This window comes from Adiantum capillus-veneris, chromosome 12, assembly GCF_014529385.1.
Source record: "Adiantum capillus-veneris isolate H3 chromosome 12, ASM1452938v2, whole genome shotgun sequence".
In the NCBI taxonomy this organism is placed as follows: domain Eukaryota; kingdom Viridiplantae; phylum Streptophyta; class Polypodiopsida; order Polypodiales; family Pteridaceae; genus Adiantum; species Adiantum capillus-veneris.
This window is the reverse complement of record NC_140942.1, coordinates 73036502-73064202: the sequence shown is the minus strand read 5'-3', so window position 1 is coordinate 73064202 and position 27701 is coordinate 73036502. Positions and strand designations below refer to the sequence as shown.

Below are 27701 nucleotides of genomic sequence, written 5' to 3'. Positions count from 1 at the left end.
TCTCTCTCTCTCTCTCTCTCTCTCTCTCTCTCTCTCTCTCTCGGGCGCCCCCTCCAGGTGTCTTGCAGGTTGCTCAACAAGTGCCAAGTGTCTAGTTTGCCTCTTTTGAGTTAATTTCCTAGTACTCACCAACTTATAAGTGTCGCGAGGGGCCTAAATGACTTTGAACTGAGCCTAGACACCCTTTTACTGCTCGGATTCCAGTGCCGATTGGCCCAACCAACTCGTGGTGACCTGCCCTTCCCGATTGCGGGTGAAACTTCCGGCCGATGTCTGTTTCACACTGGCCATACAATGTCCGGCCATTTGCAACTTCAAAAAGAAGATCCCAAAAATTAAACAAAATTCATCGGAAAGAAACCAACAACTCAAGTTAGCAATTGCCACGTCCTCGTGACAAAAGGAACCCTTTGTACTCGGTTTTCATTCAGTCAATCAAACAGTCTCTTGAGTCTGTTGTCAATGTTATCTTTCTAGTTCTAGTCTTGTGTAGAAATATAATAAACACATATGAAGTAATATACAGTTCTTCACATCTCTGTCCGAAAGAATGCATGCCATATAATCGAAAAATTTGTGAGCCAATCAGTTTCGCTAAATGATTTGGCTTAATTGTCTTCTTTATCGGAATGAAGTGGGCCTCAAAGACTGTGTAACACACAACATCGTTTTCCGCATCAAATAGCTGTCGGTATGGAATAGCCTGCAATTGTCTCTCTACTCTGCATCCAATGAAAGATATCTGCAAAATCAGGATATTTGGGTTGGTTAGATATTAGTTTTTATGACAGACCTTTATGAGGCAAGCTTCAACTCTCATTATTTGCTACAGCTGTAGCCTATTGATCTACCATATCCTTGAAGCTTCGATGATGTATCGCAGAAATAGCCAAAACGAAGGGCTTTCTAGACAACGCATCTGCCACTAAAACTGTGACATGATGTTAGCGCACCTCATTTGCTTTTTGGAAAGCCGCTTTTGCGTCAAGAAGTAGTTTAAACTCTGATGTTCTGTCAAGATGGTAAAGTCGGCTCCGAGTAGAAAATGTCGCCACTAAGTAAGAGCATGGATAATTGCCAAAAGCTCTTTCTCATAAATGTGTGCAACTCGTTCAGGACGTGAAAACATCCTGCTCTCATAAGCTATGACATGTCCTTCTTGCATCAAGACTGCTTCCAAACTGCAACCACATGCATCACAGTAGACGTCAAAGGACTTTTGCAAGTTTGGTAAAGCGGTCCGGTTGTCAACTTTTCCTTGAGAGTCTGAAAGGCTGCAATCTCTGACAGTCCCCAAGTAAAAGGAACCCCTTTGTGAATCAACACATGCAAAGGAGAAGCTATCTCTGCAAATTTTCGAATGAACCACCGATAGTAGGTGCAAAAAGCTAGCTAAACTTTGAATTTCATGAATAATCGGGCCAATCACAAATGGTCTCAATTTTGGCCGGGTCCATCTTTACACCTTCTGCTGAGACGATGTGTCATAGAAAGTGTCTCTCTCGAAAGAAAAAAACTCGCTCCTTTTGCATTTACAACTAGTTTATGTTGCTGCAGTGTCTGGAAAACTTGTAACAGATGGTGTCTGTGCTCTGCCTCACTCTTGGAGAAGACGATGATGTCATCAAAGAAAGTGCCCACAAACGATCGGTACTCTTTGAAAATCCTATCCAGCGTATGGTTGAATGTTACTGGAGCATTCATAAGGCCAAATGGCATCATCAAATATTTATACAACCTCAAAAGTCGTCCTGAAAGCTGTCTTGTAGACGTCTCCAAGAGCAAATTCGGATTTGATGATATCCACTCTTCAAATCAATTCTGTTAAAACAAGAGGACCTCTGAAGTCATTCGAGAACATTGTCTATCCTTGGGATAGGGAATCTATTCTTGATGGTGATTTTTTTGAGAGCTCTATAATCAATGCACATTCTCAAAGATCCATCTTTCTTTAGTACTAGCAACACCGATGAACAGAAAGGTGAAGTGCTAGGTGGATGAGACCCTTTTCAAGAAGTTCTTTTAGCTGGTTCATTATATTTTCATTTTGGGCTCGGCTAACTCGGTAAGATGACTAGTTTGGTGGTGTACTACCGGGAATGAAATCAATCGTGTGATCTTCAGGACATGAAGAAGGCAACTCGCATGGTAAGCCCTCACGGAAAATAGTCAGCTTGAGCTTGCAAAAAATCTTGTCGTTTCTTTTTGAGATGAGACATATTTGACCTTTGATCATTATTCAATTCTTTCAAAAAAAAAACAAATTGGATTTCATCAAGTGGGATGGACTCGTCTTTCACTTTTACATCAAGTACAATCCCTTTGCACTTCTCATTCTTCAAGATGGCTTTCCTTGCCCTATAATCGACCACGGCATTGTTCTTTGGGAACCAAGGGATTGCTTGGAGGACGTCACACCCTTCCAAGGCATGATGTAAAAAGTCCTCGTGCCCTAAGTACCCTTGCCAATGCAAACGGCGTTTGCCAATGACAGGTGTAATGGCAACATCCCGTCCGGGTGTCTCTAGAACAACCTTTGTCTGTGTCCATTTCCTTGGGCGTAATTCCAAGTCAAGCCGCCAATTCGGTTGAAATGAAGTTGGCCTTGGCTTCTTTATCAAAGAAGATAAGCTTCTTGATCTGGCACTTTGCCCCATGCTTTGCAAAGTTCGGTACTTTCGTCCATCAGGGTCGGTCCTCACAAAGTTTGGTACCAGTCCGGCTTTCGTTTTTCCTTTTCTTACGCACTCTTCGACTGCTCTGGAATTCCCTAGCTTGTCTTCTAGTGGCCCTTTGGTTCTTCTTTTCAAGAATTCTGTCCAGCTCTTTCTGCGAGTATAGGCTCCGCTTTTCTGCACTCATCTGTCCTTGTAACTTTCCTCCCGATCTGAGAGGAGAATCAATGGCCATATCTGACTATCTCGAGTAAATCTCGTCAATCGGGTAGTCCTTCAGGTGTTTCACTAATCTTGTGTCTCTTGAGTACTTGATCAATCTTTTCATACATGCGTCAACCTGCAATTGACGTTTGTACTTCGCTTTGGCAAACTTTCCTGCCAAGAAGTTGTCCGAATCTTCATTCTTTTCTTCAGTCCCCGCGTCGGATTTTCAACTTTCTTTGTCTACCCATTGAGAGGTGTTCTCTGTCAGATTCTCCGCGAGAACCCATGTGTAATTTGAGGTTCTTTATGGCTTATGCCCTGTAAGACAGAGCGATGAAGACATGAGCGCGCTCGATGCAGGATGAAGTAAGGGTGGGAGTTGCTAATAAGTCCGGGGTTAGGATACGGAGATTCTTTCACATAGAGTTAAAATCTCTACTGTTTTGTCGTGTTCTCCTTGAGAATCTGGGTGTGCTGCAGAAGGGATCAGATCCTTTGTAGAAGAAGAATCTTTCTGAGCTTTGATACCACCGTAACAGACTTGGACACTCCAAGCGAGAAATCAATAGCAACACACGAACATAATCATTGAACTTTAATATATATATATATATATATATAATATATAATATATATATGTGTGTGTGTGTATATATATATATATATATAGAGAGAGAGAGAGAGAGAGAGAGAGAGAGAGAGAGAGAGAGAGAGAGAGAGAGAGAGAGAGAGAGAGAGAGAGAGACAGAGTTGACACGGCCCAACAGAGTTCCGTGCGCAAAGGTATTGGCCTCGAAGTATGGCGCCCCTTTCGGTATTTCTCAGATTCTGCGTCCAGATGCCCTGCAGAGTGAGGCCCCAAGGGCTCTTTTATTCTTACAAGGGTTGCCTCAAAAGTAGAGCCCCAAAAGCAATCACATGAAAAGCTACAGGTTCCAAAAGCATATGGTCCAAAAACTGGCGCCAAAAGCTACCAACGCAAATCATGGAATTCCGTACAGTGCCATGCAGAGTAGTTTTCGTATGACGTATGGAACGTCTCGTTCCGTACTGCAGGTCACGTACCGTCTCGTACGTTAAAAAAAAAAAGAAAAAAAAAGCAAAATTCACAATTGTGAGTGGATTATACTGAGCAGCCCAAAAAAATTTAAATGGTTGTTTATAGCCATTGGCAGCTCTTGACTGTTGACTAAGGGCCATCGAGGGCAACTTTTGGGGCTGTTTTGGAGCGCCAATTCAAGCACTTAAGCCACATTCAAACATTGGATTCTATGTGCTAGGGCTCCACTTCTCTTATGCTCTCCCTCTCCCCCACGCTCTGCCCCTCTCATCAAGAGTCATCATCCATGCTCTCTCTCTCTCATGCTCTAGCCTCTTCCTATTTAAGCAATGCCTCTCCATCTTGTTCTCCAACACTTCCAAGCTCTCAATGCTCATTGCTCTCAAACTCTCAATGCTCTCACTGCTCAATGCTTCCATGTTCCAGCTCTCAAGTGACAAGCTCTAGAGACTAGAGTCTTGCCTCGCCATCTTCTCTCCATTGGGTCTCTCCCTCTCAAGCTCCCATTGAAGATCTCATAACGTCAAGTTTCTTTAAGTGTAAAGTTTAAACCCAAGGGCCTAATCCTTAGATGTAAGAATTCTTTGTTTTTTTTTTTTGAACGTACGTAACGTCGTCGTACATCTTAATATTTTTTAGTTCGTTTAGTACCGCACATCATCGTATGTGTACAAGACCGTACGAGACCACTATGGTGCCATGTTAGCAGCCAACGAAAAACGTGAAGCATTCGAACAACCCTACCACGTTAGCACGTCCACGCGATTTGCCTTTTTTATTTATTCTAGTGTCCTTTGGGCCCCATCGGACGGGTACCCTATACGTTGGAACAACTTATAATCTTTGACATCTTTTCGTTTTTCGGGTGGACATGCCATGTCATCATTTTGTGACAATACCTTTTTGCCAATTGCTTCTTTTTGGAAAATTCCTTCTTTGGAGCAGATGGAACGATTTTGTTGCGGATTTGCCTAAAGACATTCGGCGACATTGCTTGAAGCAAAAGTCCAAAAGCATTAAGAAGCTTATAGAATACACAAATGATCGTTTCTCGATGCACGCAGGCTCCTTGACTTACGCAACGGACAAACCAATGTCGGAGTAAACGGGGAGGGAGTCTTCCAAGGAGCAAAAAAAGGGCAAGATGCAAAAGAAGAAATCCACCTGTCCCAAATTGACAAAAGAGTAGCGTGTTGAATACTTTAAGAGGGCAAGTGTTTTGGCTGTGGTAAAGAGGGGTATATCTTCCCTTAGTCTCCAAAGAAAGAAACAAAGGAATTAGATGAAGGTAAATCAAAGAGTTGCAAAGATTCAGAGTGATGGCCAAGTGGACAAGGAGCTAGAGAAGCAACCATTAGGTCATAGGGCACATGGAAAATAAACAGAAGGGTAAGTTGGTTCACCGATAATTTGGTCCGAGAGAGGAACTATCCGGTTCTCGATGAAAAATAGATGGGGGAAAACTAAGTAGATTCTCCTTAGTACTAGAGCTGTAGCTTAAGGCTTTTGGTTTTAGCATTGTTTATTCTCTAAGTGCACGTCAAAGCAGCAGGTGTAATCAAGCGCGTTGCACAAGAGGGGAGCCACTCCACTCCTTTGTCACAGATTGCCTAGAGGGAATAAAGTCACTAATTTGTCCATGGGATTTTAGTGGTTCTAACAGGCTGTGAGAGTATTCTATTGAATGACTTTATGAAAAGATGTACATTGAATTGGAAATTTGTAAGGTGCAGTGGAAGTGTGAAACCAGCCCGTAGGGCGGTAGACACTTTAGCTTTCATCCGATCTTCACTTAAAATTTATGACACAAAGGAAACGTCACGAATAATTTTGTGACTGGAATAACACTTAAAAACAAACCACGGCCTGGTAGCTAGAGTGTTACCAAGCAGATAGCGACACCCTGTTGGCCCCAAAGACTGGCGCCCTTTCGGTATTTCTTTATTTTTATTGCAAATAAACGATCCGTACACTTTCACCTAACTCTCACCAAGCTATCTGAACCTGTCCATGATTGTAATTGCAGGTTTTTGACCCAATTTCGGCAGCACATCGACGCCAAAATCCTTCAATTTCAGCAAGCTTGTAATTCCTCGTTTCACCATTGTCGAGTGTCCTAAGCCCTGTTTACGCATCCCGAGGCTTTCTTGAGGCTCCCCTGGCGGTGTTCTCTTGCAGTTTAGGTGCAAAACCCTAAACCTGCAGAAAAAGACAGCAGGCTATAATTTCCTGTTTTGGATATTTTGGTGTGGAGCGAACACGTCTATGCGTGCCTCAGACGCTCCCGCACGCAATGGAATAGTTCCCCTTGGAAATGGACGAGTTTCCACGCGAGAAAACTCTCCGTTTTTGCAATTCTTTGCGATTAGCAATTAACGAATCCTGTACCTGTTCAGAAGGCTCTTGCCTTGGCAAACGCACATAAAACCCTCTAAACTGTACATGGTCAATTGGAAAGCCCATCTAGTGGGGCACTACCATATGTGCCAAATGAGAGAGAGAGATACGCCAGAGCAAATTATTGCGTTACATAAGGCAAGGGAGAATGTTAGGTGCAGCGGAATGAATGTTTGAACTTTGCTCAAGATGAGTGCTCCGAACTGTGCTCAAGGGTTCCTTTTACTTACGGAAGGGAGAGCCTTCCGTTCCTTTAGTAAGAGAGTGCAATGAACACAAACAAAGTGAATGGACATTGTGGGTGAAGGTGTATGAGACTGAGAGATAGAGAGAGAATACGACACCGGAGACGTTGTAAAACCCTGATGAGCGCGCGGCGGTGTAAGCAAGTGAAAGAGCACGCGAGAAAGTGCAGTGTGTGTGCAGAGAGGGGAGGCGAAGGCCAACAGGAGAGGAAGCGCTACCAGAAGAGTGAGGGCACGCTACATGTGAGATGAGGGGAAATGATAAGTGAGTTAATTTACTCACTTGTTCCCTTTATTAAAAGTATAGGACCAATTTATAAGTTAGTGGCCAAAGGTTAGTAACCTTTAAAATGTACATTATAAGGGGGCCTTTTGGGCCTTTAACCGAACAACCTCCCACTTAAAGGCATAAATGGCGCCTTTAAGCTACGTGACTCCCACCATCTCTATGCATAGATGATGTTGTGCTTTGGGTAAGCACTTTGTGAGAGCATCTGTTGGATTTTGTGATGTATGGACCTTAACCAATGTAATAAGGCCATCCTCAAGCACTTCTTGTATGAAGTGATACCGCACATCAATATGCTTTGTGCGTGCATGAAACATGGCGTTCTTTGCCAGACATATGGCACTCTGGCTATCACAACCAAGCATAGGTGCCTTGGCAGGCAAACCAAACTCATTGCATAGGCGTGATAACCAAATAGCTTCTTTGGAAGCCTCAGTGGCTGAAATATATTCAGCCTCTGTCGTAGACAATGCAACAATCTTTTGCAATCTAGAACACCATGAAACAACACCTCCCGCAAGAGTAAATACATAGCCACTTGTGGACTTTCGTGTATCCACATCACTAGCCACGTCAGAGTCACAAAATCCCTTCAACTCCATTGGTCCTTTACCATAGCAGAGGCATTTGTTTTTAGTCCCTTTCAAGTACCTCATAATGGATTTCACTGCATCCCAATGCAACCTGCCTGGATTAGCCATAAACCGGCTCACAACTCCCACTGCATGGGCTATGTCAGGCCTAGTAGCCACAAGCTGAAGCATAAGGCACACTTTGCATGTCATTGGCTTCTTCCTTTGACTTGGGACAATCATCCTTGGAGATTTTGACATATGGCTGTAATGACACACCAAGAGGCTTTGCTTCAGCCATGTTAAATCTGTCCAGCACCTTTTCAATGTACTTTTCTTGCGACAAATACATTAGGCGCTTGTCTCTTTGCCGTGTAACACGCACTCCAAGTATATGTTCAGCTGCCCCAAGGTCTTTCATTGAAAACGCAGATTTCAGCTGTCCTTTAAGAGCATCAACAATGCTTCTTTTCTTTGCAGCTATCAACATATCGTCTACATAGAGCACAAGAATGATAGGGCTGCCATCCTCATCACGTTTGGTATACAGACAATGGTCTGCATGGCTTCTTTTGTAACCATGTTTAAGCATGAAGCGATCAAACTTCTTGTACCACTGTCTACATGATTGTTTCAGCCCATACAAGCTTCTATTGAGCATACATACCAAGTGTTCCTTGCTAGGGATAACAAAACCCTTGGGTTGCTTCATGTAAAGCTCTTCTTCCACATCACCATGCAAGAAAGCGGTATGTACATCCATTTGGTCCAATTTCCAAATCAAGAGCAGCCACTATGGCAAACAATACACGCAAAGTGGTCATCTTCACAACAGGAGAGAACACTTCTTGAAAGTCTATGCCCTTGGTTTGAACATATCCCTTTGCAACAAGCCTTGCCTTATACTTGGGTTTTGCATCAACAGTCTTGATTTTATACACCCATTTGTTAGGAATAGCCTTCCTTCCTTTGGGCAAGTCAACCAAATCCAAGTGTGATTAGCATGCAAAGCTTTAATCTCTTCCTGCATAGCAAGCTCCCACTTGTCGCTAAGCTCACATGTTTTTGCCTCTTTATACGTAAGAGGCTCTCCCTCATCTGTCAACATAATGTAATGCAAAGAGGGGTTATATGACTCACAGGCCGTCTTTGACGAGTAGACCGCCTCACCCAATGATCCACATTATCCGGCAATGGGTTTACATCAGGCTTGCCAGACCAAACCTCTTCAGGGATGTCACGTTTCAAAGACATGTGAGGGGATCGATTGTATATATGCACTGCAGTTTTCAAAGCTTCTCCCCAAAATCCATGAGAGAGATTAGCTGTGGATAGCATGCATCTCACCCTCTCACAAAGTGTGCTATTGAATCTTTCAGCCACACCATCAGAAGAGGGGCTATATGGCACAGTAAGCTCCCTCTTAATGCCCAAATTTTCACAAAACTTGTTAAATTCAGCACTTGTGTACTACCCCCCATTGTCTGTACGCAAGCATTTTAGCTTTCTACCTGTTTGGGTGGTCACAAATGCATGAAATCTGTCACAAAGTGATGACGTGGCGGGCAGCAGAAACCGTAATTTCTGCCAGAAACCCTAAAATTCTTGCAAACCCTAATTTTTGCTAGAAACGCTAAATTCCGGAAATCGCGGAGGCGGATTATTAATTTTTTTTTTTTGTGGAAAATGATGAGCGACGCGAATTTTGCTTTTGCTTTTTAAAAAAAAGAAAAAAGAGAAAAGACTCTCTAAGAGAGAGAGAGAACTGATGCTTTTGATTTTAAAAGCTTTTGGGGCTCTGCTTTTGGGCATCCCTTGTAACCTTTAAATTAGTGGTGAGGGCCTCACTTCTCAGAGCATCTGGACGCAGAGTCTGAGACTGAAACCCTAACCGCTCTCTTGTACTTTGATGATTGATTAATACAAAAAGAAATACCGAAAGGGGCGCCAGTCTTTGGGGCCAATAGCTCTAGGCACGGAACTCCACCGGGCCAGTGCAAATCTATTGTGATCTGTGAATTGTTTTGAAGTGGTTATTTGGTGCTGTCGCGGTTGATTCTTGACTTGGAGTGTCCATGTCTGTTACAGTGGTGTCAGAGCACGGCCGATTTCTCTTCTACGGGAAATCCGATCCCCGAATTTTTTTCCGCGGCACTTATGGCTTCAGGCAATGATCAGTCGACTCCCTCTGCATCTGGAGATGCAGGCTGGGATCACAACGAAGATTCAGACAGAGAGTATGGCCCGCCTCGGCCTACTCAGGCGGAGCAAAGAGAGATGGAGCGTCGTCAATTGACTGGCGATGCAACAAAGATGATGCTTAATTTTGCCAAGGACTCGAAGATGGCAAAATATATGAACCAGACCTCTTTGAAAGAGGTACAGATGGAGTGGCAGAGAACCACAACACCACTCCCGAAACCCGCTCTCAAGAAACCTTCTGTCTCCAAGAAATATACGGTGAAGGAACTGGAGAACGTGGTTGATGCACGGATTGCTCAGCTTTTTGACACGCAAAAGAAAGCCAAAAAGCACGGCAAAAAGCAGACGAAAGGCACTGACTTCCCGGGATATTTGGGTCGTCGGTCGACATTTGACATGGCAAAGAAATTGAAGAAGCGCGTCAAGTTTGAAGACCTATCTAGTTCTTCTTCTTCTTCTTCTGACAGTTCTTCTAGCTCCTCGGATTCGAGCGAAGAAGACAGAAAAAAAGCAAAAAACAAAGCAAGACACAAAGCTTCGGAAAGGGCAAGAAAAAGGCAAAGAAGGCTACATCTCGCCTAGAGACTGACAGTTCTATTGAGGACTCGTCTACAGACAGCTCAGATTCCGATGACGGAAAGTTTTATGTGAACAAGAAGAATTTTTACAAAGCCAACCAGTATGACTTTCTCGAAGATAAAAGCAAGAAAGTCCGAGAGTTTAAGGAAGGTGGCCACTCGATCAAGTTTGATACTTTTCAGGATACTCAGATGCTTCGAAGGCTTTGTCTTTTATTCAGCAGTTTGACATCGCTTTCGCGGGAGGACGCTATTCAGGGCACTCCAAGATTCAGAGAGCTACCTCTTACCTCAAGGGGAATGCTCGTACTTGGTGGTCCACGCTTCTTTTAACAAGAGTGCGCCAGTTAAATGGCTGAAATTTAAGAAGCTTTTTATTTCTTCTTGGTTGACGCAAGAATATGAACGAGATGTACGAGCTGCATGGAACCATCTTCGGATGACCAAGAAAGATACAATCAATGCTTATTGTGAAAGATTCTGGAGCTTTTTTCTACCCGCCTCTTCATTCAAGAAGATCTCGTTCAGAGAACAGATTGAGCGGTTTACCTTGGGTCTACCTACAGAGATCCGAGATCACTGCTTGGAACAGAAGTCAGTCTCTATTCAGGAGTTGATGAGTCATGCGAAGCGGGGCTTTGCCATTCACTCTGGCAGTTTGACCTACCCGACAGATAAGGCCATGACACAAGGAGCCGAACAGACTTCTGGGAATGAAAGTAGAATGAAAAAGAGCAACCTAGAGAAAAAAAAGGATACACGACCCAAGCTTACTCTTGAGGAGAGAGCTCGCTTCATCAGAGAGGCAAAGTGCTTTGGATGCGGGGAACATGGACATATCTCCGCCGAGTGCCGTGATAAGGCACAGAAAGAACAGAATGAAAAGACGACGACAGGCCTAAGAGTTTGAGAGCAGCTGAGGAATGTGGCAAAAAAGGCAGCTAGAAAAGCAGAACTGGTACCACATGGCGTGGGACCTGCACCGAATCAAATGAATGAAAGTACAAACTTTGCCGCTTTTTTTGGGGCAAAGTGAAGGATCAGAAAGCTCTTTTGAAGGAGCCAAGGTCAACTTCTTTTCGCTTGGAATTGGCGGCTCGATTTGGAACTACGCCCGACAGACTGGCGCCACAGGCGGAGGTAGTTCGACTGGCACTCGGATGGGATGTTGCCATTACACCGAGCATTGGCAAACTTCGTTTGCAATGACAGGGGTGTTCAGGGCATGCGAGTGACGTTCTACTCGGGATCTCTTGGTACCACAAGAACTACGCCGTGGTTGACTATCGGGCCGAGAAAGCGACTTTGATGAATGAAGGGCTTAGAGATTGTAGTTGATGAACTTCAGTTTTCTTACTCATTCTTTTGGGAGAACTGAACGATGGATAAAAGTTGAAAATGTTTTGACCTGAAGAAAAGAACGCCAAGATTTTTTTTCTCCATGCTCATGCCGATTGCTTTTGAGAGGGCCTGAAGATCATACCATTGATCTGAAATCTGGAAGCACGCCACCGAATCGGCCACCTTATCGTGTGAGCCGAGTACAGAATGAAAAGATTATGAACTCAGTGAAAGACCCCTTGGAAAAGGGTCTTGTCCAGCCTAGTACTTCACCGTATTGCTCTCCAGTGTTGTTGGTTTTGAAGAAAGACGGATCTTGGAGAATGTGCATCGATTATAGCACTCTCAACGAAATCACCATCAAGAACAGATTTCCGATTCCTAGGATCGATGATATACTCGACAGGTTACAGGGATCCTCGTGCTTTAGCAGGATTGACTTGAAGAGTGGATATCATCAGATCAAGATAGCACAAGGAGATGTCTACAAGACAGCTTTTCGGACGACTTTTGGGTTATTTGAGTTTTTGGTGATGCCTTTTGGCTTAACCAATGCTCCTACGACATTTAACCGGATGATGGATAGGATTTTTCGAGAGTACAGGCTATTCGTTGGCACTTTCTTTGACGACATCATTGTTTTCTCGAAGAATGAGGCAGAACACAGAGATCATCTGCTTCAAGTCTTTCAGGCATTACGAGATCACACATTAGTGATTAATGCTAAGAAAAGTGAATTTTTCCTACCAGAGATACACTTTTTGGGACACATTGTGTCAACAGTAGGAGTGCAAATGAACCCGGCCAAGATAGAGACTATCCGTGATTGGCCCGATTTGAGGAATGTCCATGAAGCTAGAAGCTTCTTGGGACTGTGTTCGTACTACAGGCGGTTCATACGAAAGTTTGCAGAGGTTGCTTCCCCTTTGCATACCTTGACACAGAAAGGAGTACCTTTTTCGTGGGGACCCACAGAGGTGACTGCCTTTCGGACATTGAAAGAGAAATTGACTACGAGACCTATTTTGACTTTGCCGGAATTGCAGAAGTCATTTGAAGTATATTGTGATGCTTGTGGTCGTAGTCTGGGTGCGGTCTTGCTGCAAGAAGGCCATGTCATAGCTTACGAGAGCCGTTTGTTCTCTAGGCCGGAGATGACAACACAGATCTATGGGAAAGAGCTTTTGGCGGTTATCCACGCTCTTACTCAGAGGCGGCATTACCTACTCGGAGCGGATTTTACTGTCTTTACAGACCATCAGAGTTTGCGCTACTTCTTGTCACAGAAGTAGCTTTCGGAAAAGCAGATGGGGTGGGTGAACATCTTGTCACAGTTCCACTTCCAGATTGTCCATGTGCAGGGACAGAAGAATATGGTGGGAGATGCTTTGTCTCGAAAACCGTTGGTTCTGGCTATTTCCGCGATACATCATAGGAGCTTTGAGGATATGGTCGATCAGTGTGCCACAGATACAAATTTTGCAGATATTTTCACACGGATACGGGATGGGGAGACAGTAGCTGGATACTCCCTTCGGGAAGGCTACTTGATGAAAAAGACTATGTTGTGCGTTACACAGCCGTTGAGGGAAAAGGTTATGACTGATTGCCACTCTCCACCTTTTACGGGTCACCGCGGCATTGCTACCACCATGAAAGGGGTAGAGAGAGATTTCTTTTGGCGGAGACTGAAGAAGGATGTGGAAGAGTTTGTGCGCAGTTGCTTGGTATGCCAGAAGGTCAAGTTTGACAGGCATAAGGCATAGGGATTGTTACAGCCTTTACCCATACCCACCCGCCCCTGGGAAAATATTGAAATGGATTTCATTTTTTTTTATCTCCCGAGAATACAGAATGATCACGATGATTTTCCGATTACATGGCACGTCTGAGACGATTCTCTCTGACATAGACCCCAGATTTATGAGTTGGTTTTGGAAGGCAATTTGGGAGAACATTGGCACGTAGTTGCAGTTCTCGTCATCGTTCCACTTGCAGATTGACGGGCAATTTGAGATTGCCAATTCAGTGATTTTAGATTTATTGATGTCTTGTATCTCGGATCAGAAGACTCAATGGGAAAAGAACTTACCTTTGGTGGAATTTGCCTACAATAACACGATACACTCTTCGACGGGGAAGACGCCATGAGAGATTGTTGAAACTGCTGCGAAGGTTCCATCCTTCCTGAGCACGAAAGATTAGAAATTTGAAGCGGATGAATATTCGCGAGATTTGGATACGGCTTTTGCCAAGGTTCGCGAGACTTTGCAGGAGTCTCAAGAACGACAGAAAAAGGTAGCGGATCGCCATCGTCGCGACTGGAAACTGAAGGAGGATGATTGGGTGCTCTTACTTTTGAGAAGGCACGCCTAAGAAAGAAAAAGGGAAAGGAGAGGCTTTTTCCAAAGCTTAGTATGTGATACTACGGACCTTTCCAGATCACTGACAAGATAAATGATGTCTCCTTCCAATTGAAACTGCCAGATACTTGGAGGATTCACAATGCATTGCATGTGAGTCTCTTGAAACCTGTTAAGGGTGATGTGCCTGATGATGGGGAGCCTGATGAGCAACCCAAAGTGGAAGAAAACGAGGAGATCCTTGTTCCTGAACAGATTTTGGTACATAATGATACGAAGAAAGGTAAAGTCCGAAGGCGGTTCTTGGTTAAGTTCAAGAACTTTCCTGCATTTGATGCGAAGTGGATGGAGGAGGAGGACCTAGCAGATACTCCTCGGATTGTGAAACTTTACCTCGATGTTTTGGTTTAGCATAGTCTACTCCAAACGGAACCCAGAACTCAGCTTGGCCGAAGATCTGGTGCAGTGGGATGCACAAGGGGGGAGTTACTCCGCTCCTTTGTCAACAGATGCCTCGATTTTGATACTAAAGTCACTGATGTCTCTTTGAGCTTCAGGGATACTGAGAGCTGACAGTATTCTGCTGGATGACTTTATGAAATGGAATTGCTGATTATGATATTGATTTGTTCTTGACTTCTTGTGAGTGCAGGAACTGATAGCCGAAATGACTGCAGCATTTTGGTCTGATTGATCTCGAATAGACATGGTTGCAATAGGGGTTAGTCAATCGGACATCGATGAGGTCCCGATTGGACCTAGATGTGATTGCTAGCTACATTGCCGATAAATCATGGTCTAAGATCCGAATGAATGTTGAATGTCATGTGATGTCCTGTGATGTCTGGTGATGTCCTGTGATGTCGTGTGATGTGACTGTCGATTTTGTACATGTGCTAGATGTGTGTTCCTAGTACGTAGGTACTAACAGTCAGTGTCTGCTAAGACGGTTTATGGCTTTGGTACGTTTTGGAGGCGTAATCGCGGTCGATTACAATGCTTTCAAGAGGGGGGTATGTCACAAAGTGATGACGTGGCGGATAGCAGAATTCCTAATTTCTGCCGGAAACCCTAAAATTCCTGCAAACCCTAATTTTTGCTAGAAACCCTAAATTCCGGAAATCGCGGAGGCGGATTATTAAAAAAAATAAAATAATTTTTTTTTTTGGAAAATGATGAGCGACGCGAATTTTGCTTTTGCTTTTTAAAAAAAAAAAAAAAGAGAAAAGACTCTCTAAGAGAGAGAGAGAACTGATGCTTTTGATTTTAAAAGCTTTTGGGGCTCTGCTTTTGGGCATCCCTTGTAACCTTTAAATTAGTGGTGAGGGCCTCACTTCTCAGAGCATCTGGACGCAGAGTCTGAGACTGAAACCCTAACCGCTCTCTTGTACTTTGATGATTGATTAATACAAAAAGAAATACCGAAAGGGGCGCCAGTCTCTGGGGCCAATATCTCTAGGCACGGAACTCCGCCGGGCCAGTGCAAATCTATTGTGATTTGTGAATTGTTTTGAAGTGGTTATTTGGTGCTGTCGCGGTTGATTCTTGAATTGGAGTGTCCATGTCTGTTACAAAATCTCTTTAACGCAGCAAAGGCTTCATCCTTAGACTTAAGCAAATAAACCGAAATTTTCCTAGAATGATCATCAACAAAGGAGACAAAATAACATGCACCACCCATAGACTTAGTAGGCATGCTACATATATCAGAATGTACAAGATCAAGCACACAAGATTTACGAGAGACACCAGAGTAATAAGAACGCTTTACTTGCTTGCCATATTGACATTCATTACAAAAGTCAAGCTTTGTGCCTTTAGCATCAAGCTTGTTCAAAGTACGAAGCTTAGAAAGACCCTTTTGGCTCATATGGCCAAGCCTCTTATGCCACAACTCCATGTGAGAGTTAATTTCAGCCAATGCAATAAACTTGCCCAACACGGCCTTTCCATGCATGCAGTAAAGTGTCCCTTTCTTTGTGCCCTTTACAATCAGCCTTGAGCCTTTGGTCATTTTCCATGATCCTCTCTCAAACAAGATGCTGTAACCATGCATATCCATCTGACCAGCAGAAAGCATACTCTTCTTGATTCCCGGCACATGTCTAACATCATGCAAGACAAGCTCATTTGTGCCATCTATGGAGAGATGCACAGTGCCAATACCCTCAATGGAACATGCATGATTGTTTCCAAGGTATACATGGCCGCTTGCCTGCATCAAAAGTAGAGAAACACTCCTTGATAGGAGTCACATGAAATGAAGCATCGGAATCAACAATCCAATTCTGGGACAATGAATCATTGACAGTCAACAAAGCATCAATAAGATTACTCTGGGTGATCTGCATGTCCTGTGAATGAACATTTAGAGAGGCATCAAAGTCATAAGCATCATCATCTGACAAAGTGGCACACAAGATATCCTCTACATCTGACAGCTCCTCAATCACGACACTAGAAGCCACATTGGCCTTCTCTTTGTCCTTTGAGCTATCCTATGCATCTGCCTTGACTTCCTTCTTCTCTTTCTTTTTGTCTTCGCGATTCTTTTTCCTTTCTAACTCAGCTTTATAGTACCTGCAATCGGGTTTCTTGTGACCTTTCCTGCCACATTGATAGCAAGTCACATCACCCTTGCCTTTGCTTGCATTTCCCCTTTCTTTACTCTTACTCTTACTCCTTTGTGCATAAGCATTCTTCTTTTCTGTCCTGCCTCTAACCATGTTGGCAGAGCTGCCTCCCTCTCCACTTGCTTTCCTCCTGATTTCTTCATTCAAGATAGAACCCGTAACACCATCAGAGGTGTTATTGGACAACGAAACCACCAAAGTTTCCCATGACTCAGGTAAGGTCATAAGCAAGAAGATAGCTTTCAGCTTATCATCAAAAGGGGGCAAGCCAGAATCCTGTAACTGCGACAAAGTACCTGCGAATAATGACAAGTGCTTTGCCGCGCTCTTGGACTCATCTAGTTGCATGCCAACAAGTTTTCGCATCACGTGCACCTGGTTGATAGGCGGAGTATTTTCATACATTCCCTTTAACTTCTCCCACACGTCAAAAGTAGTCGTGAGACCTTTCACATCAATGACGGTCTCATCGGTCATGGCCATTTTAATGTATGTAACGGCCTTCCTGTTCATGCTAACCCATGCTTCATCCGTCATATTCTGTGGCTTCACCTGTTCAAGTGCCCCTTCGCAATCCTTAAGAAATAGGATTTCATGAATCCTCAGGGAATCCTATCTTTCCAAAGATCAAAACCTGTTCCATCGAACCTCCTAATCTCGAAGAGGTTCTTCACATCCGAAGAAGATGAGGCCATAGTTGCACGAAATAAGAGGGATAATACGCTGAATTTTTGGGCAAAATGCGCAAAAATCGGAGTATAGCCTCTCAGAGATGTGCACTAGAGCTCCAAACGGTCACAGGAGCAATTTGGGGCAAAATAGGTCGATTTGGGCACAAAATTCAATTTCTGAAATTTATGCGTAGGAAATTTTAGCGAGCGAATTTGTGCTCGAAAACAACAAATTTAGTTGTTTTTAGCCTCAGAAGACATACATCAGGCTAATACACAGCCTTTAGAAGCATGTAAGCGTAAAAGCCCCAATTTGTAGCATCAAAATTGCATGAAATTGAGCCACAAATGGTCATACATCGACAAAATTTGTCAAATGTGCGTAGATTGCGTCAATTTGCACTTTCCCCAATGTAATCGTACCATAAAAACACTTGCAAAAACCTGCGCAAATCAGAAATTTTCTTGAAACACCTGTTTTAGGGCTTGTTTTTCGGCAATTTCAGTGTTTTCGGGTAGCGGGGACTTAGTGAAAGTATTCCCACATCATTTGCAAAACTTGTATTTTACTGTCATAACCTGTAATTTCCTGTTTTTGACCTAATTTCATCTTGTTTTGGATCAATTTGGGTTGCCGGGAGCTCTCTAGTGTCCGGGGACGAGTCCTTTGGCGAAGAAGTTGCAAAATCTCGCGTGAAAGTTGACCTTCTTGGTTGAAATTCAGCGTTTGCAGGTTTGGGGGCAAACCCTAATCGGGCTTTGATACCAGTTGATGAGCGCACGGCGGTGTGTGCAAGTGAAAGAGCACGCGAGGAAGTGCAGTGTGTGTGCAGAGAGGGAAGGTGAAGGCCAGCAGGAGAGGAAGCGCTAGCAGAAGAGAGAGGGCACGCTACACGTGAGATGAGGGCAAATGATAAGTGAGTTAATTACTCACTTGTTCCCTTTATTAAAAGTATAGGACCAATTTATAAGTTAGTGGCCAAGTTCAATGTGAACTTAGCCAAAGGTTAGTAACCTTTAAAATGTACATTATAAGGGGGCCATTTGGACCTTTAACCCAACAAACCCTCCTCCGAAGGCCCCACTCTCTATGGCGAGAGCGGTCTACTTATGATTGCACAAATCTCTACAATGCTTGGACTTGCTGACGATGTCGACGACGACGAGGACGACGACGAGACGGGCTGAAATTTGAAAATTCTAAGGGCTGAAATCTGCAAAGCTTTATCTGCTGAATTCTGACTCTATGTCGGTGAAGATGTCGACGACGACGGTACAACGACGACGTGCTGAAAACGCAGATGCGGAAATCTGCGTTTTCCGGGCTGAAACTGTAAACCTTGCGAAAACTGACCGTGCGGCGAGGAACTGTTGCGGGAAGGTGAGATCTGCGAGGTTTGGGACTTCTTCTGCGATGTCTAAAGGCTGAAAACTGAAATCGCTCGTCCTATGGCTGATTCTGTCGCGATGATCTGCAAAACGCTGAGGGTGTTGCAAACCAAAAACGCTAGGGCTGAAAACTGACCTTGCGGGGAAATCTGCTAATGCTAGGGAATCTGATGTGTTGCTGTGGGAATCTGCTAACGCTAGGGCTGATCTGCTGTCTACTGTCGCCGGAAATCCGCAAGTGCAAAAACATTGGCTGATTTGGTGCAAAAACGCTAGGCCTTGTGTTGAGAGAAAACGCCAGAGTTGTCGCGGGGGTTGGTCTTGCTGAGAAGTTGCTTGTTGAGCAAGGTGCTCCTGTTGCCTCTTTTGCCAATTAGTGCTAGCCTAGATTTGCTTATATACAAACTTACTTAATTTGCCCTACTTACTTTCCAACAAAAGTCACTTAAAAATAATAAGTGAAAAATGTCAAAAATAGGGAAAATAGGTTAAATGCATTGGAAAATTCCCCTGAAGGATTTTGATGGGAATGCTTATGATCATGCTGTGTACAACCAGAGGATATGCATCTACACTAAGTGCCTGGGCACGCACGGTCTGCAAACAGACTCACAAAAGTGCCATAACACTTCTAAATCTAGACTGACTTGACTGAACTGAACCCTTGTCGTGCTGTAGCTTGTCCATGGACACATAGGGTTGGATGTGTCACGTGACAGAGAAGGCATGAGACAAGTGAGAATTTTGGTGTGGAGCGAACACGTCTACGCGCGCCTCAGACGCTCCCGCATGCAATGGGATAATTCCCCTTTGAAACGGACGAGTTTCCACGCGAGAAAAGTTTCCATTTTCGTAATTCTTCGCGATTAGCAATTGAACCAATCCTGTACCTGTTCAGAAGGCTCTTGCCTTGGCAAACACGCATAAAACCCTCTAAACTGTACATGGTCAATTGAGAAGCCCATCTAGTGGGGCATTACCATATGTGCCAAATGGGAGAGAGGGATACGCCCCGAGAGCAAATCATCGCGTTACGTAAGACAAGGGAGAAGGCAAGCTTTCCATTAAAGCTGTGACCACCTGGACCCACTACTCTCCCACACACTTAAAGCACACACTGTGTAAAAATCAGCCCCCCCTTCTCAAATTTAGGCGCCCCCTTTTGGATGAGCCTTCTGGAAGGTGTGTGCTGGCTTGTATGTAGCTCCCCTACTGCCATGTGTCCCGTAGACTCCTTTTGGATTAATTTCCTAGTACCCACAAACTTAAAAGTCTTGTCGAGGGGCCTAAATGGCTTAACACTGATCCTAGCCACCCTTTTACTCCTCGTGCCGACTGGCCCGACCAGCTCGTGGCGACCTTGCCTTTACTGATGCAGGATCAGCCGTTGGCCGTTTCACACTGGCCATGCAATGTCCGACCATTTGTGACTTCAAAAAGAGGGTCATCGGAAAGAAACCAACAACTAAGGTTAGCAGTTGCCATGTCCTCGTGACAGTAATTAACAGTTGCCACGTCCTCGTGACAAAGTGAATGTTGATAGTGCTCAGGATGAGTGTTCCGAACTTTGCTCAAGGGTTCCTTTTACTTACGGAAGGGAAAGCCCTCCATTCTTCTTAGAGAGAGAGTGCAAGTGCAATGATCACAAAGAAAGTGAATGCTACTGTGAATGAAAGTGTAGAGAGAGAGAGAGAGAGAGAGAGAGAGAGAGAGAGAGAGAGAGGAATACAATGCCAGACGGTTCTCAAACCCCCCTCCAAGGGCGCCCCTCTCTATGGCGACAGAGGTCTATGCTATAGATTGGACAAATCTGGTACAATGGTCTAGATGCAATGGACTTGCGGACGATGTCGCCGACAATGGTGGCGTCGATGACGACGGGCTGAAAACTGAAAACGCCAAGGCTGATATGCTGAAATCTGGAAACGGTGATCTGCTGCTGAATACTGGCGTTGTGTCGGAGAGGATGGCAATGACGATGACTCGACAACAATTTACTGAAAACGCTGACGCCGAAATCTGAAATCTGCGGGCTGAATTGGAAAACGCTGGCTGAACTGATGGGATGATGAGGATCTGCTGCAGGAGATGAGATCTGCGAGGCTAAGGGCTGAAATTGTAAGTGCAGGGGGCTGGAATCTGAAAATGCTAATCTGATCTGCTGGTGGCGATGCTTAAGACTGAAAACGCTAGGTGGATCTGGAATTGGCAAAAATGCCAGGTGCAGATGCCAAAACGCCAGGGTTCTTGTTGGCTGAAAATGTTGGGCTCTCTGCCAGTCTGCTAAGGAGAAGCACTGCAAGTTGGATAACTTCTTCAGCTTGAAATGGGTGCCCCTCTTCTTCCTTTATACTTGCAGAAAGTTGGGTCGACCAGTTGCTCTCCAATAGCCCCACGACGTTACAAATTGGCATTAAATAAATAAATAATAAATAAATAAATATAAAATGCATGGCCAATTTGCAATGCAGAGTTGGGTTTATGAAGTGGAAAAGGCTAATGTTGGGTGCTACTAGGTTGTGCAATCAGAGGTATGCTACTACTCTTAGTGCGTGGAGATGCACGGCCTGCCCACAGGCTCACAAGGGTGCCAGAACGCTTCCTAGGCTAACTTGAACCCTAGAACTGGTGTAGCTTGTCCACATGCACATAGGGTTAGATGTGCACGTGACAAAATTTCCTAGATTGAACTTGTTACATGCCCTCTTTCATGTGTGTATTGTTTGAGTATATGTTGAAAATATGAAATGCCTTTCAATGCCTGTAGCATTTTGCCGCATGATTGATATGATAAACATCTAGAAAGCTGCTAGGAATCGGTGAGATCTAGATGTGATGGCTAAATAGGTCATGAATGTGATAAAGAGTTCTATCTAGATGAGACGACTGGATATTGATCTTAGTGCATCAAGAGTTCTGAAAGGATGAGATGGCTAGACAGTGATCTATGTGCATTAATTCTGGACTAGATGAGATGACTAAATTGACTGTTTGCATCTTAGTGGTCAATGTGAACTAAGTGATTGATTTATGGGATGCATGCTTCGTGAATGGGTTGTCTTGTGGGGATGGTCATTAGCAGAGAGAGAATGTGAATCTTATACTGACAAGGTTTAGTAGGTCAAGACATCCATGGACAAATGAGCTCGGTTTGGATGTGATTGCTAAATAAGTTACAATGAGCATGATCTATATTTGAGATCTCGAGGGAAATGTAATGATTGTTCAATGACTAGTGTCTTTGTGTGCAATTTGGTGCATAGGAGCGTGGAGTTGATGTTTGTGTTGAGCCAGTTTTCGTCCTTTGTCTGTTTGCAAGGGTAATTGAGGGCGATTACTCTTATTTCTAGAGGGGGGTATGCCACAAATCTGATGAAGTGGCATGACAGTAAATAGCACGTGAACCCTTGTTGTCAGGTGCAACGGAAGTGCATCAAGAGTTCTGAAAGGATGAGATGGCTAGACAATGATCTATGTGCATTAATTCTGGACTAGATGAGATGACTAAATTGACTGTTTGCATCTGAGTGGTCAATGTGAACTAAGTGATTGATTTATGGGATGCATGCTTCGTGAATGGGTTGTCTTGTGGGGATGGTCATTAGCAGAGAGAGAATGTGAATCTCATACTGACAAGGTTTAGTAGGTCAAGACATCCATGGACAGATGAGCTCGGTTTGGATGTGATTGCTAAATAAGTTACAATGATCATGATCTATATTTGAGATCTCGAGGGAAATGTAATGATTGTTCAATGACTAGTGTCTTTGTGTGCAATTTGGTGCATAGGAGCGTGGAGTTGATGTCTTTGTTGAGCCAGTTTTCGTCCTTTGTCTGTTTGCAAGGGTAATTGAAGGCGATTACTCTTCTTCTAGAGGGGGGTATGCCACAAATCTGATGAAGTGGCATGACAGTAAATAGCATGTGAACCCTTGTTGTCAGGTGCAACGGAAGTGTTTAATGATTTTGCTTGGATCTAGTACTCCATACAAACACAAGGTTACTGTATTTCACTTGAAAAGAGAATTGAATTGAACACAATGAAAAGGAGAGAGAGAGAGAGAGAGAGAGAGAGAGAGAGAGAGAGAGAGAGAGAGAGAGAGAGAGAGACGACACTGCATGTCGGGTCCCAACCACCCTCAAGGGCCCCTTTGGTCTGTTGCGAGAGCAATTGACTTGCACAATGCTGTTACAATGATCCTATATGCTGGTGGGTACTTGCTAGAGATGCTTGGTACTACAGAGATACTGAAGGGTACCTGCTGTGGATACCTGGTATTGTGAGGTTACGGGCTGAATGCTGAAACGCTAATGCTTGAAGACTCTAAGCTGCTACTTGCTGAAAACGCTGATCCGCTGGGCTGGAATCTGCTAACGCTAGGGTGCCGGGGTACCGGAAAAGCTGGTGATGATGAGGCTGCTGAAAATGCTAATACTGATGTTTGAAAACATTGGTAAAATGGGCTGAGAATGCTGGAGGTGCTGGTCGAGGTGCCGCGGGTACTGGGTCTGCTGGTTCTTTTGCTTCTTACCTTAGGAGGTGAGACCCCTAGGTCACATATATACTCGAACAAAGCTGGGTCGAGCAATGCATTATTTCAGCCCCATGATTTTGATGAAAATGGGCTAAAAAGTCGCTTATTAATAACTTAAGAGACCGTTCACACGCCTTTATGCTGAAATGACTGTATTGTGCAAGAGAGGGTATGGAACTATGATTTGCGTGAACATGCATGTCCTGCTAGAGGCTCACAAAGTGCCAAGCTAGATCCTATGCTAAACTAGGACTGATGCTAGACTATAGCAGAAGCTTGTCCACTTGACGCAATTGTGTGCGCACGTGACACTTGTAGTGGACAAAGCGGCCAAAACTTTAAAACCCTTAAAACTGTGAAATGTTGAGGTGGCATGCAGATCCGCAAAACACACCGAAAATTATGGTGCCACGTGGCAGCCCTGTACGGATGGTTGATTAACTTTTTGCGCCATATTTTACCAGTACTTTTGGGGAAACAACTTTTGGCTTGAGTTGCTTTTGGTGGCGCTGTGTTTTTTCAGGGCCCCATGTACCTTAAATATGACCTAGGGATTTCTCTCTCGTAGACCAAGCTTGGAAGCAAGGCTGTAGAGAGGACCCTACGGCCGTTGTGCTTTGTGATCAAGCAATCAAGAAAGAAGTACCGAAATGGGCACTTGTGTTTGGGGCCAGTGCATTTGAAAGTGGAACTCCGCTACTTCGTGTCGACTCTCCTCCCCTTCTTCTCTCTATCTATTTAAGATTAGTTGTTGCAATTCTGTTCGTGTGTGGCTATTGAGTTCTCGCTTGGGTGTTCAACCTGTTACAAATACGAGAGATGTGGTAGACGTTAAGGAGTTTTTTGGGCGCGAGTTACTGAAAGCATTTTACCACTAACAGATTCTGTCTTCATTTGCACGGTGCATGCTTGTGTACTCTTATAAACACAGGAGTCTTGAAATCATACATCTAGAAACCCTTTTAGCCAGACGTCAGCACATCCATATCCTTCTGCAGATTCTCAGTTTTGACTAGTTTTGCACAATTTATTTTAAATAGAGGAAATATCTGATAGTGACCGACATTCCAGGTGCTTGCACGGAACAATGTGGAGGTTGATGGTCTTTCCTCGGTCTTTATCAAGGACCAGGCTCTTACAAATGAAAGTGAGCTCATTTACATCTGTTGTTACTTACAGTGCTGTATTTTCATTAATGGTAAAAGAGTGTTAACAATAAAATCTCTTGCCCTCAGCGGCTGAGCGGATCGTTGGCTGGGCAATTAGTGATCATCTGATGGGTTGTCAGGAGCCAGTGATGAGAAACAGTAAGCTGGTTCTTTCCACAGAGAGGTGAATCCTTGTATTTTTAGGGATTTTTTGTTCTGCAGGAGATTAGATGATTGAAATATATTGTGTGATTGCAGCGTTGTCCATGGCTTAAATATTTTTCAGTCAGTGCAAAATGACTCACGCAGTTTGAAGAAGACTCTCAAGGTATAATCACATTTTTGCCTGTGATTTCTTTTCTTTCCAAAGAGTTGTTTGTAAAATGATCATTCATTTTTTGTCTTTTTGGTGTTTGATGCAGGACATTGTGACTGACAACGAGTTTGAGAAAAGATTACTCTCAGAAGTAATTCCACCAAGTGATATAGGTGTGACTTTCGACGATATCGGGGCCCTTGAAAATGTGAAAGAGACACTGAAAGAGCTGGTTATGCTTCCGTTGCAGAGGCCAGAACTGTTCTGCAAAGGTCAGCTTACAAAGGTAAATGTGCCACCTTTTTGTGCCAGATATGTTGATATGTGCTCCTGGTGTCTACTTCCCTGCTTAGATGCACAAAAGCAAGTGATCAAGATCCATGGGTTTCTTGGGCTTAACAGTACACTTTTTTTGCATCTATTATACCGCTTCTCCTTTCTGTGTTTTGTGCTTATTAGTTGTAACGTGCATCAGGCTGAGTTCTGAATAGATGTTTGACTTTTAGTTTCCATGGGATCAAATGTTTTATTTATCGCACTGTGTACTTGGAGGCAGCAAGGAAAGGTCTATTCTGTTTGGTTTTAGGGTAGCCTCAATGTTTGTTGCAGCTTTGTGTCTAAGCATTCCTCGTGCTGCAGCCTTGCAAAGGAATTTTACTGTTTGGGCCACCTGGGACAGGCAAGACGATGCTTGCGAAGGCTGTTGCTACCGAAGCTGGTGCAAATTTTATCAACATTTCTATGTCCAGCATTGCATCTAAGGTAAGTTGTGGCAGCAAATCTTGTTAATATGGCATGCTTTGCAGTTAGTTCTGTGGAGGCAGTTGCTAATGCATTTTTCTTTCCTTGTTAAGTGGTTTGGTGAAGGAGAGAAATATGTTAAAGCTGTTTTCACCTTGGCAAGCAAAATATCTCCGAGTGTCGTTTTTGTTGACGAGGTGAGTTGAAGTCGTCTGTCGAAGCCATGGAGATTCTTGAAGGTCATTCTGATTCTTTTCAATGGGTACAGGTAGATAGTATGCTTGGGCGCAGAGAAAAACCTGGAGAGCATGAAGCCATGAGAAAAATGAAGAATGAGTTCATGTCCAACTGGGATGGATTGAGAACAAAGGACAGAGAGCGGGTGCTAGTGCTAGCCGCAACGAACAGGCCTTTTGATCTGGATGAGGCCGTTATTCGAAGACTTCCTAGGAGGTCTTATATTGTGCCTTTGTTTGTGATGTTTTGTTGGGTTGTTCGAAGGCTAAGGCTTTTTTTTCAATTTTTTTCACACTTCTGATTCTTTGTGAGCAGGCTCATGGTGAATCTTCCAGATGCAGCTAATCGTACCAAGATTCTGAAAGTCATTCTTGCCAAAGAAGAAGTGGCCCCTGATTTAGACTTCGATGATATCGCTGCAATGACTGATGGATATTCAGGAAGTGATTTAAAGGTACTAAACTGATCTGCCCTGTTGCCCTCTCAATTTAAAGCCTAGTGAACTGACAATGTATTGCTGCTTCAGAACTTATGTGTAATGGCTGCTTACCGTCCTATTCGAGAAATTCTAGACAAGGAGAAGAAGGTGAGTTTTTGAGTTTCAGAGAAGCATCACATTTTCAAACGTCATAGAGGAGCTTCTGATGTTTGAACTTGCAAATTCAGGAGCAGGAAGCTGCAGTAGCTGAAGGTCGCCCTCCCCCACCCCTTGTGGGGACTGCAGGGAGTCCTGTTAACATAAGGCCTTTGAACATGGATGATGTGCGGCGGGCACATGAGCAAGTATATATCTATGCGTTTTGATCTTCACTATGATGTACTAAAGAGAGTCTCATTATGGTCTTCTTCATATTTTAGGTTTGTGCCAGTGTATCTTCAGACTCTGCCAATATGACGGAGCTAATCCAATGGAATGAGTTGTATGGTGAAGGAGGATCCCGGAAGAAAGCTGCCTTAAGCTATTTCATGTAGACCTGACATCCTCGATGCAGACCTTTTGGTGACTCACCCTTGAATTGGTATCGTTTTCCCCAAATGCCTGGAGCCAGTTAACTACATCACCTCCCGATTATGTACATTACATGCTCGGCTGAAGTAGAGACAGTTTTGAGTTACATTGCTAGGTCTAATGAACATGTATCATGGGTAGTGAGTTGTGTACCCGTGGGCGCATTCTTGATATCGGAAGAAGATGCCCATGCTCTGTAGCTCAGATTTTTGGTGGTGATGTAGTTCAACTCGAAAGGAATCAGGGAGGTACGCCTGTGTGCGTCAGAGCCGAGATTGGTGGGATTTGTTTAATGTTGGTCAGAAGAGCTGATACAGACTTGCAGTTTATGAATTGTGAATTGCAAGTTGCTTTTTGGTCTGTGGAACAGAGGCGGCAAACCTGTGATTTGGGAGGACTTGGAAGCTCATTGTGTACAGGGAATAATTCTGCCACTCTACAACAGCTTGTATTGAGCAATTTTATCACCCTTGAGGTCTTTCCCCTCCCATTTGTAAATTTCAAGGCTCCTATCGAGGCAGTTAAAGGTTTTTTAATCCAATCATTGTGTAGTCTGTTGTGTTGAAATCTCTCTCTCTGTCTCTCTCTCTCTCTCTCTCTCTCTCTCTCTCTTTGTACCAGTTATTCTTGAGTCAGGACTCGCGTGAGGCGTGGCGGCTCTTTCATGAGCAGTCCCCCCCCCCCCCCCCCCCCCCCCCCCCCCCCCCCCCGCTGTTACCTCTACAGAGACCTGGGGTCAGTATGCATCATCTTTGTACGCAATACCTGGACAGTCGCCCCTTCCCGACCCCCTCGATCCATGCCCATACACGTGCTTTTTTCACCGTTGAGATGGTGAAGAAAACCATCGACAGGATAAGGATTGGGAGAGAATATGATCATGATGGCCTAGTGGCTGAGCACTTCATACACGCCGAAGATCTACTAGCAGAGCTTCCAGCATTTATGTTTAACCGTGCCATGTGTGAGGGCTTGCTTGATACTTAGAGCCTATCTACGATTGTATCTATCTTCAAGTCAGGAGACGTTATGGAGCTTGGGAAATATCGCACTATGATGATTGGACACACTGGCACGGTTGTATGCATCCATT

The 27701-nt window shown here is 44.1% G+C and overlaps 1 protein-coding gene across 1 annotated transcript in view; it reads left to right on the top strand.

The window, feature by feature from the left end:
• Nucleotides 1–26741, top strand: part of LOC147445947 (uncharacterized) — a 38441-nt gene extending 11700 nt beyond the window's left edge. The window contains exons 3-13 of the mRNA XM_086525271.1: nucleotides 24229–24304; nucleotides 24393–24489; nucleotides 24564–24633; nucleotides 24728–24907; nucleotides 25261–25383; nucleotides 25476–25559; nucleotides 25631–25815; nucleotides 25915–26053; nucleotides 26126–26185; nucleotides 26266–26382; nucleotides 26458–26741. Of these exons, the coding sequence (XP_086381397.1) occupies nucleotides 24229–24304; nucleotides 24393–24489; nucleotides 24564–24633; nucleotides 24728–24907; nucleotides 25261–25383; nucleotides 25476–25559; nucleotides 25631–25815; nucleotides 25915–26053; nucleotides 26126–26185; nucleotides 26266–26382; nucleotides 26458–26571 (1245 nt within the window). The 3' untranslated portion in view covers nucleotides 26572–26741. The remainder of the gene's footprint in view (nucleotides 1–24228; nucleotides 24305–24392; nucleotides 24490–24563; nucleotides 24634–24727; nucleotides 24908–25260; nucleotides 25384–25475; nucleotides 25560–25630; nucleotides 25816–25914; nucleotides 26054–26125; nucleotides 26186–26265; nucleotides 26383–26457) is intronic.
• The last annotated feature ends 960 nt before the right edge of the window (nucleotides 26742–27701 follow it).